This window comes from Rhopalosiphum padi, chromosome 2 (genome assembly GCF_020882245.1).
Source record: "Rhopalosiphum padi isolate XX-2018 chromosome 2, ASM2088224v1, whole genome shotgun sequence".
Classification (NCBI taxonomy): Eukaryota; Metazoa; Arthropoda; class Insecta; order Hemiptera; family Aphididae; genus Rhopalosiphum; species Rhopalosiphum padi.
The window spans coordinates 24,805,596-24,822,831 of NC_083598.1; the positions used below are offsets into that span (position 1 = coordinate 24,805,596).

Genomic DNA, 17,236 nt, shown 5'->3' on the forward strand with positions numbered 1-17,236 from the left:
TCCACCTCACACGCACCCACACACACACACTCAAAAATCTACTAGATCGAATTTGCTACAGGAATCACCCTCAGAATTAAAAATCGAAATGTTTTAACTACTCCAAAAAGTAATGACATACAGAATAATAACAACTTAGAAAATACACATCATTGTAAGATCAAATAGATTCGTCGTTTCGTTTAGAATCTAAAAATGTCATAATCTGAAAATCAAAAATAATTAATACAAATATTGAAATATAATACTCCATATATTGTATTTTATTAAATTTTTTATTTAAACAAAACATAATATTGTTGACTATGTCATTGTATAATTTATTTAAAATGAATTGATATAGTTATAACATTAACTTTCTGATAATGTAATCTTAACTTGTTTAACTCGTAATGCTGATTTGTCGTCACTCCATGTTGGTAACCAGTGATTCCTGTCCTTCCAGAAATTTAACATAGCCTATAATATTTAAAAAGAAAAGTGGATAAAAACCTATAAAGTAGGTTGTTGCCTATTTATATTATTTAAAAAAAAAAAAAAATTAAGATAATTATTTTAATTATCAACCTTATTATCAAGGTTTGTCCATGGTTTTAAATGGCCATTACTTAAACATCCTTCTTGGAAACTCTTCATACCACCAACTGACACACCAATAGACAAGAAAAACTATAATAAAAATAAGTAGAATTTCAAATTATTATAATAAATAATAATAATTTGGTAATAATTTTAGGTGTAGGTACCTCGGATTCAAGTATGGTATTAGTTGGTAAATCCGCCGTAGTTATACGGTGACCCTCGCCGTCTATTTCAAATACCATAGTATTATCGGAAGACCAAGACAGTTTGAATGTATGATAGTCATTGTGCCAACCATTATCCGATTTTAATTTCATCACTTTCGATTCGATATAATATAGTTGATCAATTTCCAATCCGTATCTTAAGAAGTTTGCACCTTCATCGCTTCCGTTACATTTCAAATCGGTATTTCCAACTGTTTTGGCTAATACCAATTTGTTTAACTCATTATTTACGCTAACCAAAGCTATTTCTAATAATTTAAAAAACATGAATTTATTACAATAGTATAGACATTTTTTGAACTGGTAACTAATTAATGACCGTTTTTATATTATTTACCTGAAACAATCCAATCTCCTATTGGTAATTTAGCAATAACTTCCACTTGTCCAAAATGAAATAATAAATTTTTTTTTGTGGTAAGTCTCGCTGAAACTACAGGTGGTAATATATTAAAAGACACAGCACTCATCTCACAGTTAGCAGATCCTATACTCTTTGTACAACTAAAAACATGATATTAATATTATTATTATATTGATTAAAATACGTGTTTGTTTGTTTTTAAAAGACGTCTATAATTATGAATTAACAATTTGAATTAAAAAAATATACCCGTTCAATAACAATTCACCATTCTTGATAAAACTATCGGATAGCACTGTTGGTCTTATTATTAGCTCTCCATTATCCACGAATGAGTTCTGTTCAGAACTATTGTAAACAACGAATTCATAATCCTGTTATCAAAATGTAGTACAATGTATAGGTTTGAAAATATATTTAATATTAATAATCGTTTATATTCAGTAACATTATTATTACAATGTGCAGTGAGAGTGATTCATTGGCATTTAAAACGTATTATTTCACTGTATCAATATCACATGGCATGTAAGAATAATGTACGTATACTAGAGTGTCTATATTATTACTACGCGTGTTATAAATTTTTGAATAATTTTAAAAGAATTATTTGATTATTATTTATTAGTAAATATATAATTTAGTAATAAATTATTACAAATAATTTTTGTTTTATTCCATATTTCTTACTTTGATTTATCAGTTAATAACCATAAAATCTCCTTAATATATTTTTGATTTAAAATATTTCTAATTTTCTTATATTATTATAATTTTATTACATACTGGTTCTTGTGCAATAAAAACATCATGACTCCAAGTTGAATTTAAGTTTAGTTGTTCGAAAGAGTCTTCAAGACTTAGTAGTTTATCAGGAACTATAATCGTTTCCATAAATTTTTCTTTAAAACAATACATAAAAATTAATATATTTTATTATTTTATCTACTAGAAATCATTATATTTTTGATTGCAATGATTACTTGAGAGATCGTATACGTGTATTCTATCTTCACCACCACACGTTTTACTAGAATCGCCAACACAGGTTATATCACAATAAGTGTCATCTACTTTCTGATCATCTTCTGGTTTCCGGTCACTACAGAAGCAATTGATTCTATAACAACAATACGCATTACAAATTAAAAATAATTAAAATGTATGAGTATTGACAATGCTAATCATAATAACATATTATTCTAGAATTAGAAGCATTTTTCAATAAGTGGTCTGATATGGTAATTGGAATTGAAAGGAGATTAGCTTGGGCAGAACATGCATGTGAGACATAATAAGATTCTATAGTTAAACATTTCTCTAAAAAAAAACCATGAGTCATTTTAGTATAGACTATTAAAACTTTTATAGGAAGATTCTAAAATAATATATAATTGTACTATAAAAAGATATATATTACCCCATAATTCCTGCAAATGTATATCCGTCGTTTTGACAAATTGTTGAACATTTACCAGGTGCATTAGTGTTGATAAGTTCGAATTTTCTGTAATATAATGGAATGTCTTCTTGTACAAAACAACCAATATCATTTTGATCTTGGAATTCAAAATCTGGTTGATTAAAAATGAAATAATTAATTTTTTTACATGACATACAAATAAAAATTTTGTAGTTATTACCGTTGTTATAGTATTATATGAGTTTATAGATAATTATATTTAGTTGATATATTATACAATTTTAACTTAAATAATAATATCGTATAATTAAAATTAATAAAACATAAATACAAGAAAATTATTTATAGTTATATGTATTAATAACTAGGTAGTAATTATTAAATTTTACCAACTAATCCAGTAGAAAACACGCCCATTCTCCAGCCGCCTCCACAAAATTGATTAGCATCACCCGAACACTTAGTATTGCATTGTTTGTCATCAACTTTAGAAAACCTAGGTTGGCTTGGAGGTAGGTCTCCACAAAAACATTCAGATTTATATGTTACGCCCGAATAAGGAAACCCAAGTTTGTAACAAAGGTTTGAACAAAATTCTGGGGTATTCACATCATAAGCCCGCGAGAACCCATGAAATATTCTCTTATTTTGACTTTCCTCGAAACAACCTAAATAATAATTTCCAACCGTATGCGTCCGCCACTCTAATCCAGTGTTGTATATATCTATCGCATTTTGACCACCACATGTATGTTGAGATGAACCAGAACAAATAGTATTACACATAGTGTCCTCAATCTTACCATCTATCGAAGGTTTAGTAAAACTGCATAAACATTCTCTCCTACAACATAAATTATGCCATTTGTATAAAAATATTTTTTATGTTTATTACTTTATGTTTTTTTTTTGTATCTCGTATTCAAATTATTTTATTTTTAATGTTAAATTATATTATAATATTCTGAGTATTTAATGATTTATTTATGCATTCCATAATATAGTATGTTTGCTTGAATTTTCTTGATATAATATATTATTATTTATTATGTTTAACTGTATTAGTTAACGAATACCTACATGCTATCTTATTTTTTTAATTATCTAAAAGAAATAGTATTAACAACATTTGATAACATAAATTAAAGAGCAAGTAATAAAATAACTGATTTATGAACCTAAGTAGAATTTATATGTAAGATGTAACTAACGAAAAAAGTTTCTTCGGGAAAAATATATTTACAAAAATCCCATCAACATTTGGAATGAATACAATCATGTTTTGAATAATATGCAAATAATAAAAAGTTTGCTCGAAGCATGATACTCATTACTCTTAGCTCAAAAGTATAATCATTCAAATATTTTAAAGTTGTTGTAAAACTGGAAAAATATCAATGAAATAATATGAAATATGTACCATACAAAATCATAATGGATGGTTACAATTGTGTTCTCTATTATATCTAAAATACATACATATTAGACCAGAAACATGACGAAAATAACTAAAGATGAAAAAAACATAAGACTTGGAAAACAATTTTATTTTATAATTGAGTCATGAATTTTTCATAAAATGATTCTTAAAATAGTTTAAACTAAGCCTTAAATATTAAATGCTATACCGCCTATACCTAATATAAATTATAATGTATTAATTCAACTAATTTTAAAGAAAAAGTTTGTGGTCTATTTAATTTTTGTATGGCTATTTAGCTATTATGTAAATAAATTATTTTTATTTCTGTTTATAGTACTGATAAAATGTAAACAAAATAATAATGAATACAATTTTCTGGAAATATAGTGATATGTTTTTTGATATAAAATATTTCGTATTTAAATTAAAGCTATCTAAATTACTAGAAATTCTATTTGAATTTATTTACTTACGAAGATATGAGTGCCGCATACGGAAACCTTCTCGCATAACAACTGTGCACACAATGATTAGGAGTAAGGTTAGAAGACGTTATTCCCCAACCATTTACTGTTGGATGTCTTCTATAATTTCTAAAGCATCCAATATGATTCGCATTCACTTTCCCCAGAGGATCTACATTTTTATCATTTTTCAATAAATATAATACGAGGTTATACTATTAATTATAATAAAATGTGCATTTTCTTATACCTGAAAATAATGTTTTGTAAATACTATATGCATTTCTGCCACCACAATATTCAGATGGATTTTCTGTGCATAAAATATGACAATCGCTCTGACTTCTTTTTAAACTATGACGTGGTGCGGAATTCATACATTCACAAACTTTACTATAAATAAATATTACACACATTAATAATAATTCATAAATAAATTATAAAAAACGGAATATCTACTCTTTAGTGGCAGCATATTTAAATCGTTGAATATTACAAAGATTCATGCACCGTTTAGGGCTATTATTTGTATTCATCTCAAATATTATACGCTTTTCTTTGGTTTTGGGTTCCTCATCATCATTACTATCGTAGCACCCAATATAATTTTTTGCTGTATAGTCTATAATTATGTTATTTTTAATATTATTTACATGTTATTATGTATTAAAACACCCGACAAATAATTAATAATAACCAGTGATTCCAGTTGAATACATCGCCATTTTCCATCCCCCGCCACATAACTGATTATTATCTCCACTACAAGGAGTATCACAATTAACGTCTTCTACTTTCGCGGACTTTAATGGTTTTTGATTTCCACACCAACACTCCTTTCTAAAAAAAACAAATAAGATGTTCCTATGTTTAATATTGATAAATTCTTTTATTGAAAAAATCTTAATGCTAGGTAATGATTACATTATTTTAATTATAATGAATACCTAAACCACAATAACTTAAATGTATTAATACAGTTTAAACAATATTAAGTAATAGTATTAACTGATACCTAACCATGATATTATCATTATAATATTTGGTTTTTATAAACACAAATTAAAAGTAATTGTACGTTTAACATATTATTAAAAATGGTTTGAGAATAATAACTTAAGTTATAGTTTTAAATATTAGGTAGGTACCTTCCGTCTGGGTAATCGAACCACTTAAAGTGTCTATAACCACGTGATTTTTAAATAAATGTTGTTCTACATAATTGTTTATTTGTATTGTAACTGTATAAAAAAGTAAGTAGGCAATTAGTTAATAGATTTAAGCGTTATTCAAATATACAATTTAAAATTTAAAAAATAACATATTATGCATTAATTTGTTTTTGTATCGAGTCTATTTGAAAATTTTTAACTGCTGCATTAAGAATTTTAAGGCCCTAAGATTACAAAGGTATGATTTTAATTTATTTTTTAAGATTTAAAAGCTGAAGCAAGTGCAAAAAGTTTAAATCTTACCCCAAAAAAAAATATTATGGCATGAAAAATTTTATAATTGTAAGTACTCAATAGTCTTGCTCATTTTTCTTTATTATGTATAGTGTATTATTTGTTACCTACCCATATGTGTTTCCAAAATATAAGTAGCCCATCATGAAACATATTTCTAAGCATTTTTGAGGTGTATTGTTATTATAAGGTCCAGCTTGCCCTTTTAATATACGATTTTCGTCATCATTTGGAGATTCAGCGTAGCATCCTAAATAAATTGGTATTGGAAAACTACCATGTCCAACAAAGTTCTTTGAAACTGAAATTAGTAAAACAAAATTTGAATGAAATGTATGAAAGTTATAAAATGGTATCATCTATTATCATCGCTTAAATAATATATATGACTACATATTTTCGATTTTAATTAGTAAATGAACAATTTGTAAGAAAACTTGTTTTTCATTTTATTTCTACAAATAGCTCAAATAAAAACAAAATATTTTATCATACTTAGAAAATACTAATATATATATATATTTGATGAAAATTCAAAATGTCAAGTATCTAAAGTTTTTCATTTGATTTTGTCAAATGCTGACTTAACATAAAAATGAATGGTCTCCCTTATTATTTTTTTTTTGTTTTTTTCTCAGTTATTTTGAAAAGTACTGGAATTTTTTACTGTTGACCCTTTAAAATACCCATAAGATCTGTTTTTTTACCAGACACCACCCTCAAAAAGTTGAAAATCTATGCATTTTTATAGCTCCAAGCTGATGACAGACAAAAAAAATAAAAAAGCAAACGTCACATATAATTGTAAAATCAATTCATTCATCGTTTCATTTATAGTGTGTCAAAAATGATAAATTATAGCTAAACAGTTTTTAGTAAAAATTATAACTATAAACTTATTAGGTCCAAATATTTCTAAATATTTATAGTGAATCTAAAATATTATTTTAATTTGATTGAGTTTTACATCTAAAAATTCTCCCGGGAGTATAAAATATTAATCATATAGTTCAAATACAGTATAGAAAAGTGTGGTAACTGTAACAAAAATTGATTAGGACAAAGTGGTGGGCGGTGAGTATCGTTAAATTTAAAAAAGATTTTACCCCATTTCATCAAAAAAATATTGTGAATAGAATGATAAATATTTTATAATAAATGAAAGTTAACTTATGTTTATTTACAGTTTATTTTATAAATATCCTGTATGAAATGTAACGCTACATTTGTATTCGTAAAAGTTCTAAGTAATTTTAACAAATATAGTTAGCTGAAAAAAAACTAACCGAAAAATAAAAGCACTCGTCGAATTAAAAGGTTCGTATTAGTATAAGTTAATCGTAAGTCTCGTGGAGTAAATGATAGTAAGTATCTTTAAAGCTAAAGAGTTAAATAAAAATACGCATAACATGGCGAAAGTTAGGTATGCAAGATACAATTTTTGAAATAAAAAGGCTGGTTAATCGCACAAATAAAGTGTGATGTGGCCAGTCCAGTTAAATTTTGATTAAATAGTACTTATTCCATTTTCAAAAAGTTAAACATTTTATTTAAAATATTTTGAACATACCTATACATATATATACATATATTACAATAATAAATATTAAAAATATGTTCTAAATGAGTTTTGAGAAAACTGCATAAATATTTATTAACTTCTTAACCATTGATATATATATATATATATATTATAGGCGTTTACTTTCGTGGAAAAGACGTAGAATATTGTCTCGACCATTAGGCTATAATATATTAATATAATATAAATATTTATTTACTATATCATTAGAAAACTATTTCAACAGCATAATATGTCAGCATAAAAATGTTTGTATGCCACGAGATGAAACGATATTTTTGTAAACGCTCGTTGTTTTGATGAGTAGGCCGAGTAAGTAAGTTTTTTAATTTTTTTTTATGTTTATAAAAATCACGATATGATTGGTGTTATAAAAATATATAGATATTGTATGTAAACAATTATCAAAAAAAAAAAAATATATATATTATATTTGTTAAAAGTTAAAACATATTATATAATATATTATTAAAAACTAAATACATTTAAGATTTTAAATGCATGAAACAAATTATTCTTACTTACTTGAACTATCTGTTACATATGAAGACACTAAATTTTTTCCACCGCACGAAGCCGATTCATCTCCTGTGCATTTAATCGTACACTCATTATCAAACTGTTTCATTAGTCTTGATATATAATTTTTGCTACAATAACAGTTCCTGGAAAAATTACACAGTAGTCAAATTCTTTTTTGGTGATTTATCAAAAATGTAATTAACGTTTTTCTTTATTTTCATACTACAGTTAAAATACAATATAAAAACAACATCCTACTCATTTTTAAGAATAAAAAATAAATATCTTTTCCCGGAACAAAACGTGGAGCAAGCATGAGGCGATATTGGTGTTAAGGTACGGCTCTCTTCTCCAAGAGTTAATAGTTCTGTATCCAAAAAACATCCTAAGAATTGATGATTTGACTTTTGCGCAGCTAAAACAAATAAAAAATTATTCTATCAAGCCATCATAAGTTTATTGTATTTAAAATTATATTACAATTACATATATATATATTTACCTGTTGTTGCGTATAAATGTAAACTAAATAGTATTAATGATAAAAAATTGAATATCATTATATCTAAATAATGTCAATATCAAGGCGATGTATAAAAATATTTTACTGCGTATGACTACCTAAATCGTATCGGAACTAATATTATATCTTGACGTAAATTTTGTGTTTACCTCGGCTTCGACGTACATATTCAGGTTTATCGAGAAAAATCCCCTCTACCTATTCCAAACGCTGATTTACTTTATAGTATATACCTATTACCAGTTACCACTGTCCACTTCATAAATTACACATAATGTATTTTGTTATTGCTATTTAAATATTATTTATACTAGTAGTATATATTAAATTGCTAATTATAAAGTAAGATTACGTCTGATAATAAATAATACGTTATTTATTTATTATAGGTACATAGAGCTGGGAACCCATACATTAATGTGGATATACTTAACATTGGAAATATACGTAATTTATAATACATATTGTATATATATTACAATGTTTATAATTTACTGTACGATTAACTCGACGAAACTATTATTGTATTTCGCTTAAGGCATAATTGTAATTTAAAAATAATATAATTTGTTTAATATAGAAGCACGTTATTACAATGTTCTAGTAAGTACATTTAAACAATGTTATTCAATGGTACGTAGGTATATATTATAATTATACGATATTTGTCTAACAAATGTATGTGTAAAAAATTAATAAAATACAATTTTTTGCAATAAAATGTTTCAACATATTATCTCAATCAAATTAAAAACTAATATTTGTTTGACAAATATTATTATTTTTATAGACCTCGAGTAAGTTAAATTTTGTTTATAGTTGTTTTTTTTAGAAATAAAGATAAACCAAAGTTGTTAGTTAATTTATATAAAATTAAATATTTAAATTGTAAATTAAAAAAAAAAAAAAAACTGAACTGGCTGAAAAATTAACTGTAAGTTTTGATCGAAAATTACACAGACCAATAAGATGACCTCCCATTAATTAAATATTTAATTTAATATCTTTATATATTTCAGATATTAGGTGGTACACACTCAGTATGCTCAATCTAGATAAATTACCAACAACATACACTTTTTATATATGCTATAAAAATTATAGTATGTATATATATAAAAAAAAATTTACGTTTTATATGCATAATTAGTTAAATACATTGAGCAACTATTTAAAAAACAAATATTTTATACGTATAATATACACATTTTGTATTTTTTTTTTTATTGATTCTGAGGAGAAGAGTTATGAATTTATTGATTTCATATTGATAAATATTTTTTAAGTCTATCATCGCCTTTTCATTTTTGATAGTGTTTTCTGACAGGAAATTGGATCTAGTTGATACTATGGGATGTCAAAAGTAAAAAATCCTGAGTTATTTAACAAAAATGAAAAACAGGAATTTTTAGACAAAACCACTTTAAAAAAAATAGATTTTGATTTTTTGTTGTAACTAAAAATTGACAGACCAACAAAAAAGGACACTATTCTTACATAAATTTGGTTAATAATAAAAATATTCTGTTTAGGTAGTATAGATTTTGCGATTTCATATTTCCATCGGCGAGTAGAGAGAGTATGTAACCTTGTCTATAACACAAGCATTATAATATATAATGTAAAAAAAAAAATAAATCAATGCTATTTATTCGCTATTATTTAAGATGATCTTATAAAAAATGTAAACGTGTTCTTGTATGATTTGACCAATAATTGGTGTCCACGGTGAATAAGTGTAGGTATATTTAATACCTGGGTATTATTTAATACCCACGAAATTAGAGGTCACAACTAGTTGCAGATGTTATGAGATAAATCATTTCCTATTGAGTATTTTATTCACACCAACTACTAAACCGTAATTTAAAATAAATTATAACACTAACGTTGGTGAAATCGTGTTATGCGTAATTGTTGAAACTCAATGTTCCTATAGTCTCAGCTTCCAACATAGTGATTATCCTCTTAATTGTTTAACTTATTTATTGTAATTATAAATTTGAAGACTTTTTAGTTTTTAGTATTTTTTTAAACTGTATTTTAGATCCTGCAGAGTAGAATGATAAGTGTATTGGTTGAACATTTTTTTTTAATTGGGAAAATGTTCCTATCTTTAACTTTGAAAGTGGTTATTGGTCACAAATTAGTTCTAGTTCCTATTCAACAGTCAAAAATTAAAAATATTTATTTTGATGTAATTTTAAAGTGAAAAGACTTGAATTCATCACCAAATATTTAAATTAGCATTTTTCAAAAAAGTATTTTAGTTCTTTTTACGCTATTTGTATATATTTGAAATAATTTTCTTTATTTGTATGTAATAAAATGTTTATAATTTGTATTTGCGAGTAAAGAAGTTTTAAAATGTAATACTAGGACACACATAAGTTTTTCTACAACAATAAATATATTATATTAAGAATATATACACAAAACTGTTTTTATAAACTTCTGAATATTGTCAAAATTTGATATTCAAACAAAAAATAAAGATTTTGATTAACTTGTTGTAGTCCAAAAATAATTATTCGAACTTGAAACTTTTCGCCACTATATAAATATTTATATATTATATACTATTATTTACTAATAATAATATTATATTATAATACTTACCTATCACGATTACATTTAAAAAAAAATTTAGATTAATTTTATGTTATTTATATTAAGAACCTATTCATACCGTTCTACGATACGTTTGTATCACACAGGCTATTATATTCCACTTAAACGTAATTATTAACAGCTAGTAATAAATTATAATAATTACTATAAATAATACAATTTTTGAGATTTTTTGTTTACAAAAATAAGAACAACCCACCTCTAATAACATCACTAAAAACAATATAAATATACAAGTGATGAAATACTCCTTTAGAATTATAGCTTACCATCTTTGCTCAGATTCGTTTTTCATATGCGTATATATTAAATTATAATTAAATTAAAATGTAACACTTTCATTATAGGATCCTACTCAATGATGAGATACGCTTGACACTTTATATATAACAGAATAACTTCTCCGGTTAGTTAATTTAAATTAGCTTAAAAATTAATTTAGTAAATTGAACAGTCATACATTATTATAACTGTACTAATAATTGAAAAAAACAACTTTTCAATGGACTCTAAATATCATTACATATTAATGTATTACTTTAATGAGAAGATGGTAAATTTCTATAACCATATTACCTGGTTATTAAAACTTGTAATTTTAATTTTAGATCTTCGACCAGATATTTTCTTGAGATTTCCGAGTAAGATGTTAGTTAACGTAAATTCATGATATCATAATTCATAATTAATTGTCTTATATTATACATTACTAATGTGACGATTGCTGTCTATTGACGTTGCACATTGATTCTTAGGTAGGACTTAAGTATAAAGGACGTTACACACTAACATGTAAAGTACATACTAACTTAATTCAGACTAAAAGTTTTATTATAAAGTAAAGCAATTTTAAAGTCCAGATATCTTTTACCAATCTAAACTTTAAACTCTTCTTGAATTTAAAATCAAATATATAAGTTATATTAGAAATGTAAATATTTCATAATCCAAATTGAACTATGCCTTTATAGATGAGGAAAGTGTATAGAATCATTAAAATGTATAGTTACTAAGAAATATAAGATATAGTTGAGGTTAAAATATAATGGTTGATTATATTCAGCCTAATAGTATATAAATTACAAAATCAGAGCCCATAAACAATGATGTATAATATACAATGCCTAATACAATATGTATACAATACGCAATATTATGTCGAAATCTATATAATATATATATATATAATTGTATATAGTCATAATCTTTAGATGAGATAAGTTGGAAAATATTATTCCAAATTGATTTGCATTGTTCTTAAAATATTATGGTTTATTATGGTTAAAAAAGACATTGAATTTTTTTCTTATTCTTTATTCAACAATGTGCAAGCTAAATTATATTAATTTTCAGATATCAAGGTTATACTAAGCATGGTTTTGCTTTTATATGTATAGTATAGGGGCGTGTTTCTTTAACACATACATCATTAAGAAGGAATGGCACCTGAAATGGTTTTAAACTAACTATATGAAAATGTACAGATGAGGTAGTCGATAACTATTAGGGTAGATGATTATTGGAGTTTGCATTTTTTTTTTTTTTAAATAATTCGTATATAAATAATAGACACCTCAGTTACCAATATACGCGAGACAATATTGTGTTCCAAATACTGCATGTTAATATAAAAATTTTGTTTGTATATTAAAATTAGAATATAATATTGTAATTTATTTTATATTAACATACTTAGAGATAGTATCGGTAGTTTAATTTATAAAATAAATCTCATCGTGATTCTAATTTATTTAAAAATATCTTAAAATTAACAAAATCAACATTATTTTGACAAAACAGTTAATCTAGAAATATTATTACAATTATTTACAGTCTTCATTTTTGAATAGTGTTTATTTATTCTTACTTTTGTTAATCATACAATACATGTTCTAAACAAATAGGTATTACTTTTCATTATATCCAATTCTAATCTATACATTGATTAGTTTTACAGTGATAATGATGTATGTGAACATGTACTAACTATAAATATAGCTTAAAATTAAGATTTTGAGTAAAAAATAATAATAAACGTTTATTCAAATTTTAAAGATATTGATCTAATTCAGAAAATAAATTTCATGAATTATTTGTTTATGTAAAATGTTGGCGTAAAATTATTACTATATACTAATTTTTCGTTGAATTGCCATGACGTGCGAACACCATTGCATGAACATTCGTGTAACACTATAACATGTACCCTAATATTCTGTAGCGTACAAAAAACGACGAGATGTACGGGTCTTGACAACTATAATATAATATAATATATTATCTTTTAATTTTTTAGATCCTAAGCGACTGGTGATGAATGTATTGATTTTACAATAATACATAAAGTTTTTTAGTTTTTAATTTTTGTGGCAGAAAAATGCTTCAATCTTTATATCCGAATCCAAAATTTTACAAAAACCTCATTTTTATAAAATCAATCTTATAATTTTGTTGTAATTTATAAATAAATACTGTTGAAATTTAAACCGAATATTTATATTACCTAGCATTTTCTACATAAAGTATAATTTTAAAAATATTTTAAGTTTTTATACTATATAATATAGGCATTAAATATTTTCAATTTTTTTCTTCCATAAATATTCAAATTTTCAAATTTATTTAATTTTTTCATACCTAATACTCGAAAACAAGGCCACATATACGATTTGCTTATAAAGATTATAAAAATAATATTTTTTTTTTTTTTTTTTTTTTTTTTTTTTTTTATTTTTAAGCTAGAAAATTGTACAATCTGTAAAATAATTATTTACAATAAGCACAAGTGATTAAAGAGTTAACATAGAAAAGACAAAATAACATAATATAAAGTAACAAAGTTACAAATCGTAATAAGTTAAGTTAAATTACGACTATGAAAAAAAATAAAATAATATTTGATTGATATTTTTTTACATATATTTTTTAAGAGCGCCAAAAAGTTTAAATTTTAACGAAATTGAATAGTCCTTTTAGTGTTTTTCAAGCGTTGATAATAATATTTTGCCTTAATGAAAAACATAAAAATTGTATAAAACATATAAATAAATACTTATAAATTAATTCGACCTTCCGCATTAGGTATCAACAGTACAATAAATGACTATAAATATAAAATATATTTAGTAATAATATCTGACACATCGTATTCGCTAAGAATCATTTTTTGTATTCAATGAATTTTCCTTTCATTGAAATTCAACATATACATTGCAGTTATTTTACACAATGGCGTAGTACACTCGACACCTACCCAGAGCAGTTACCTACTTGTCTACATTTTTACTTGTTTCTTCGTTGATATAACCAAATCAATTTTTAATTTTTTAATAATAACCTATATTTTAATTTCATATACTGAAATATTTAAATGTTTACATAGTTTTCACATTAATGATTATTACCTAGTGGGTACATTTATTGCCAATAAAGTTTAAATGAAAGTTTAAAAACGAGAATAATATTATTTACAGTAAGAATGAAATTAAAAATATTGATAAATCTAATTTATGTGCAATAATTATTTATCTATGATCTTTGCATACCTTAATTTGTAAATAACCATTATACACAAGTCCATGATTAATTGTATATTTATAGTGTTAGGTAAATTGCTTACGTACTTATATTTATTATATAATAACATTATTTAAATGTAATTTTATTTTAATTATATATCAATATGTAATGGTATAACTTTTATAACAGAATCTAATTTATAAAAAATCGCTCTATTCAGAAAAGTATATTGATACTATTGTAGACTGTAGTTATTTATATTGGTATGTATTTACAGGTATTAAAGAAAAAACTTTTAAAATACACAACATTAAAATAGGGTGAAACTCAGTAATTCAGATATTATTGTACTAATTATATTAATGCAATTCATTGCCAATTTCATAAATAAAAACATTTTAATAATTGGTATTTTAATTTAAAAAAGTTAATATTGTGAATAGTTTGAATAAGTTTTTTTTTTAATAATTATAAAATAATACTAAATTTAGTTTCCTACATAAAGAGTAAAATGCTAGATTTTCTTTATGCTGGTTTTAAACATATAACTTATGTACATTATAGATGTTAACGTTAGAAGTGTAATTATTTAGATTCTTGAGAAAGAATTAAATATGACGGAGTTTTTTTTAATAAATTTAAAATTGTTGCAAATGTGATGGATGGGATGAAATTTAATAGTTTAATACTATACTTGAACATTTTGGAAGCAGCATTATTATTAAATTAAAATGTGTCTTGGGCACACAACCCTAATCAATCACTTTTATTTGAAAATTTAATAATATTAGTCAAAACAAACTTAACAGTGTTCGCCAACAATTCACGAGCTAAATCAAATGAACAAAATGAATAAAATGATTATAATAATAATTATTATTATTATAAAGCTTGATAATAATAATTATTATATTTAATAGATAGACCTATACAATTTGATCTTTGGACCTATTAATAATTAAAATATAATAATATTATATTCCTTATAGGAACCTAATATAATTATTATCGATATTAAATATATAATATTATGAACCAAAAACATAACTTTAAAATAACCTATATTATTGTATACTAATCAAAAATAATTTCATAAATTTAGTTCTTAGTCACCATAATAAAATAAGTATTTATGTATAATCATATATTATTTCAATAATTAAACCTTACTTAATTGGTTTTTATTAGGATTATTTTATTTTTACCTTAATGTTAACTCTTAATGAATCTGATTAAAATACATACGTAAAACTACGGTTAAGCTTTGTTTAGTTTAAGTAATGCTTAAGCTTAAGTATATATATTTAAATTTATAAACTATCAATTGCACAATAAGTTTAATCATTTTAATCAAAAACAAATAGCCGGTTTAGGCGGCGAGTAAAATTATTTTTATCAACGTGGGCGACATGGACTTTGATGCACATACGATTTTTTTTTTTGATTTTTTAATATTATTAAAATGTATATTACTATATGGTATATTATAATGTATAAAAATAATTTTATCTATAAACCTTTTTAAATTAACATTTATTCGTCCAAACAGTATTTTTGGTGGTATAAACACTCGCCTAAACCGTATATAATTGTTCATCCAAGCAAACCACATTTTAGGTTGATTCCCCTCAAACGGCCTACACCAGTATTTCTATATTCATTTCAATTTTTTCTGATTGTTGATGTAATTTTTTATAATACCCTAAGCTCATGAAAAACTTTGAAAGCCAATTTCAAATCTAAGTATTCTCAAAATAAACTACTTGATAGCTATTACCTGTCTTATATACTATACACTTTAATAATTTAATTAATATTATAACGATTTATATCACGAAATTTGAATAATAGTATTATTATTATTATAATAATTCTTTTAATTTTATGTAGGTTAATTAAAAAATCATATAAAACTATGATAATCGGAATATTAAATTTTAGTTAATATAATATTATACATTTAATATAGGTAACAGCAAATCTACTCTAAAACCTATGACCATATTATGTATTGTTATGCATATGACACACAATATAACAGTACTATTGTTATTCATTTTATTAAAAAAAAATTATTTATTGTATTTTTAATTCATTTTATCAATTCAAATTTGAACTGTAACAATAATATACTTACGTTTAACATTTAAATAGTTAAACAAGTAAAAATTTAACACATTTTAAAAAGTTAATTCTACAAATTATTTTATTTTAGATTCTGATTGGAGCGATAAATAATTTATTTAATAATCATATATATTTTTTTTGTGTACACTAAAAAAAATAGATAAAATACTTTTAATTTTCACTTTGAGGGTGATTTTGGATACAAAACTAGATCTAGTTTGTACTTTAGACAGGTTAAAATTAAAAATGTCCAGTACTTTTTATATTGTCAGAAAAAAACAAACAAAAAATTAAGAAAACGGGAATTTTACGCAAATTCAAATTGTTATTATTAATATAATCGTGTTGTGACGATAGTTGGTTGTGTGTTTTTATGCGGACCA

The 17,236-nt window shown here is 24.0% G+C and overlaps 1 protein-coding gene across 2 annotated transcripts; it reads right to left on the reverse strand.

Annotated features, from left to right (window-relative positions):
• Positions 1 to 234: 234 nt before the first annotated feature.
• On the reverse strand, positions 235 to 8,716 carry LOC132921096 (uncharacterized). Of its 2 annotated transcripts, none has more exons than XR_009660831.1 (17): positions 8,556 to 8,716; positions 8,312 to 8,468; positions 8,057 to 8,196; positions 6,061 to 6,250; positions 5,181 to 5,323; positions 4,943 to 5,105; positions 4,734 to 4,876; positions 4,493 to 4,655; positions 2,986 to 3,440; positions 2,594 to 2,747; positions 2,157 to 2,293; positions 1,960 to 2,075; positions 1,423 to 1,547; positions 1,147 to 1,313; positions 745 to 1,057; positions 568 to 651; positions 235 to 459 (listed from the first exon to the last, which is right to left on the reverse strand). XR_009660831.1 is itself a non-coding variant. In XM_060983932.1 (17 exons), exons 1-17 carry the CDS (start codon positions 8,611 to 8,613, stop codon positions 352 to 354), a joined length of 2,832 nt encoding a protein of 943 aa, XP_060839915.1. In that variant the 5' UTR covers positions 8,614 to 8,716; the 3' UTR covers positions 235 to 351. The 2 variants fall into 2 exon arrangements, 1 of the variants encoding a protein (XP_060839915.1); XM_060983932.1 differs by having other exon boundaries at positions 568 to 669; positions 747 to 1,057.
• Between the last annotated feature and the right edge of the window lie 8,520 nt (positions 8,717 to 17,236).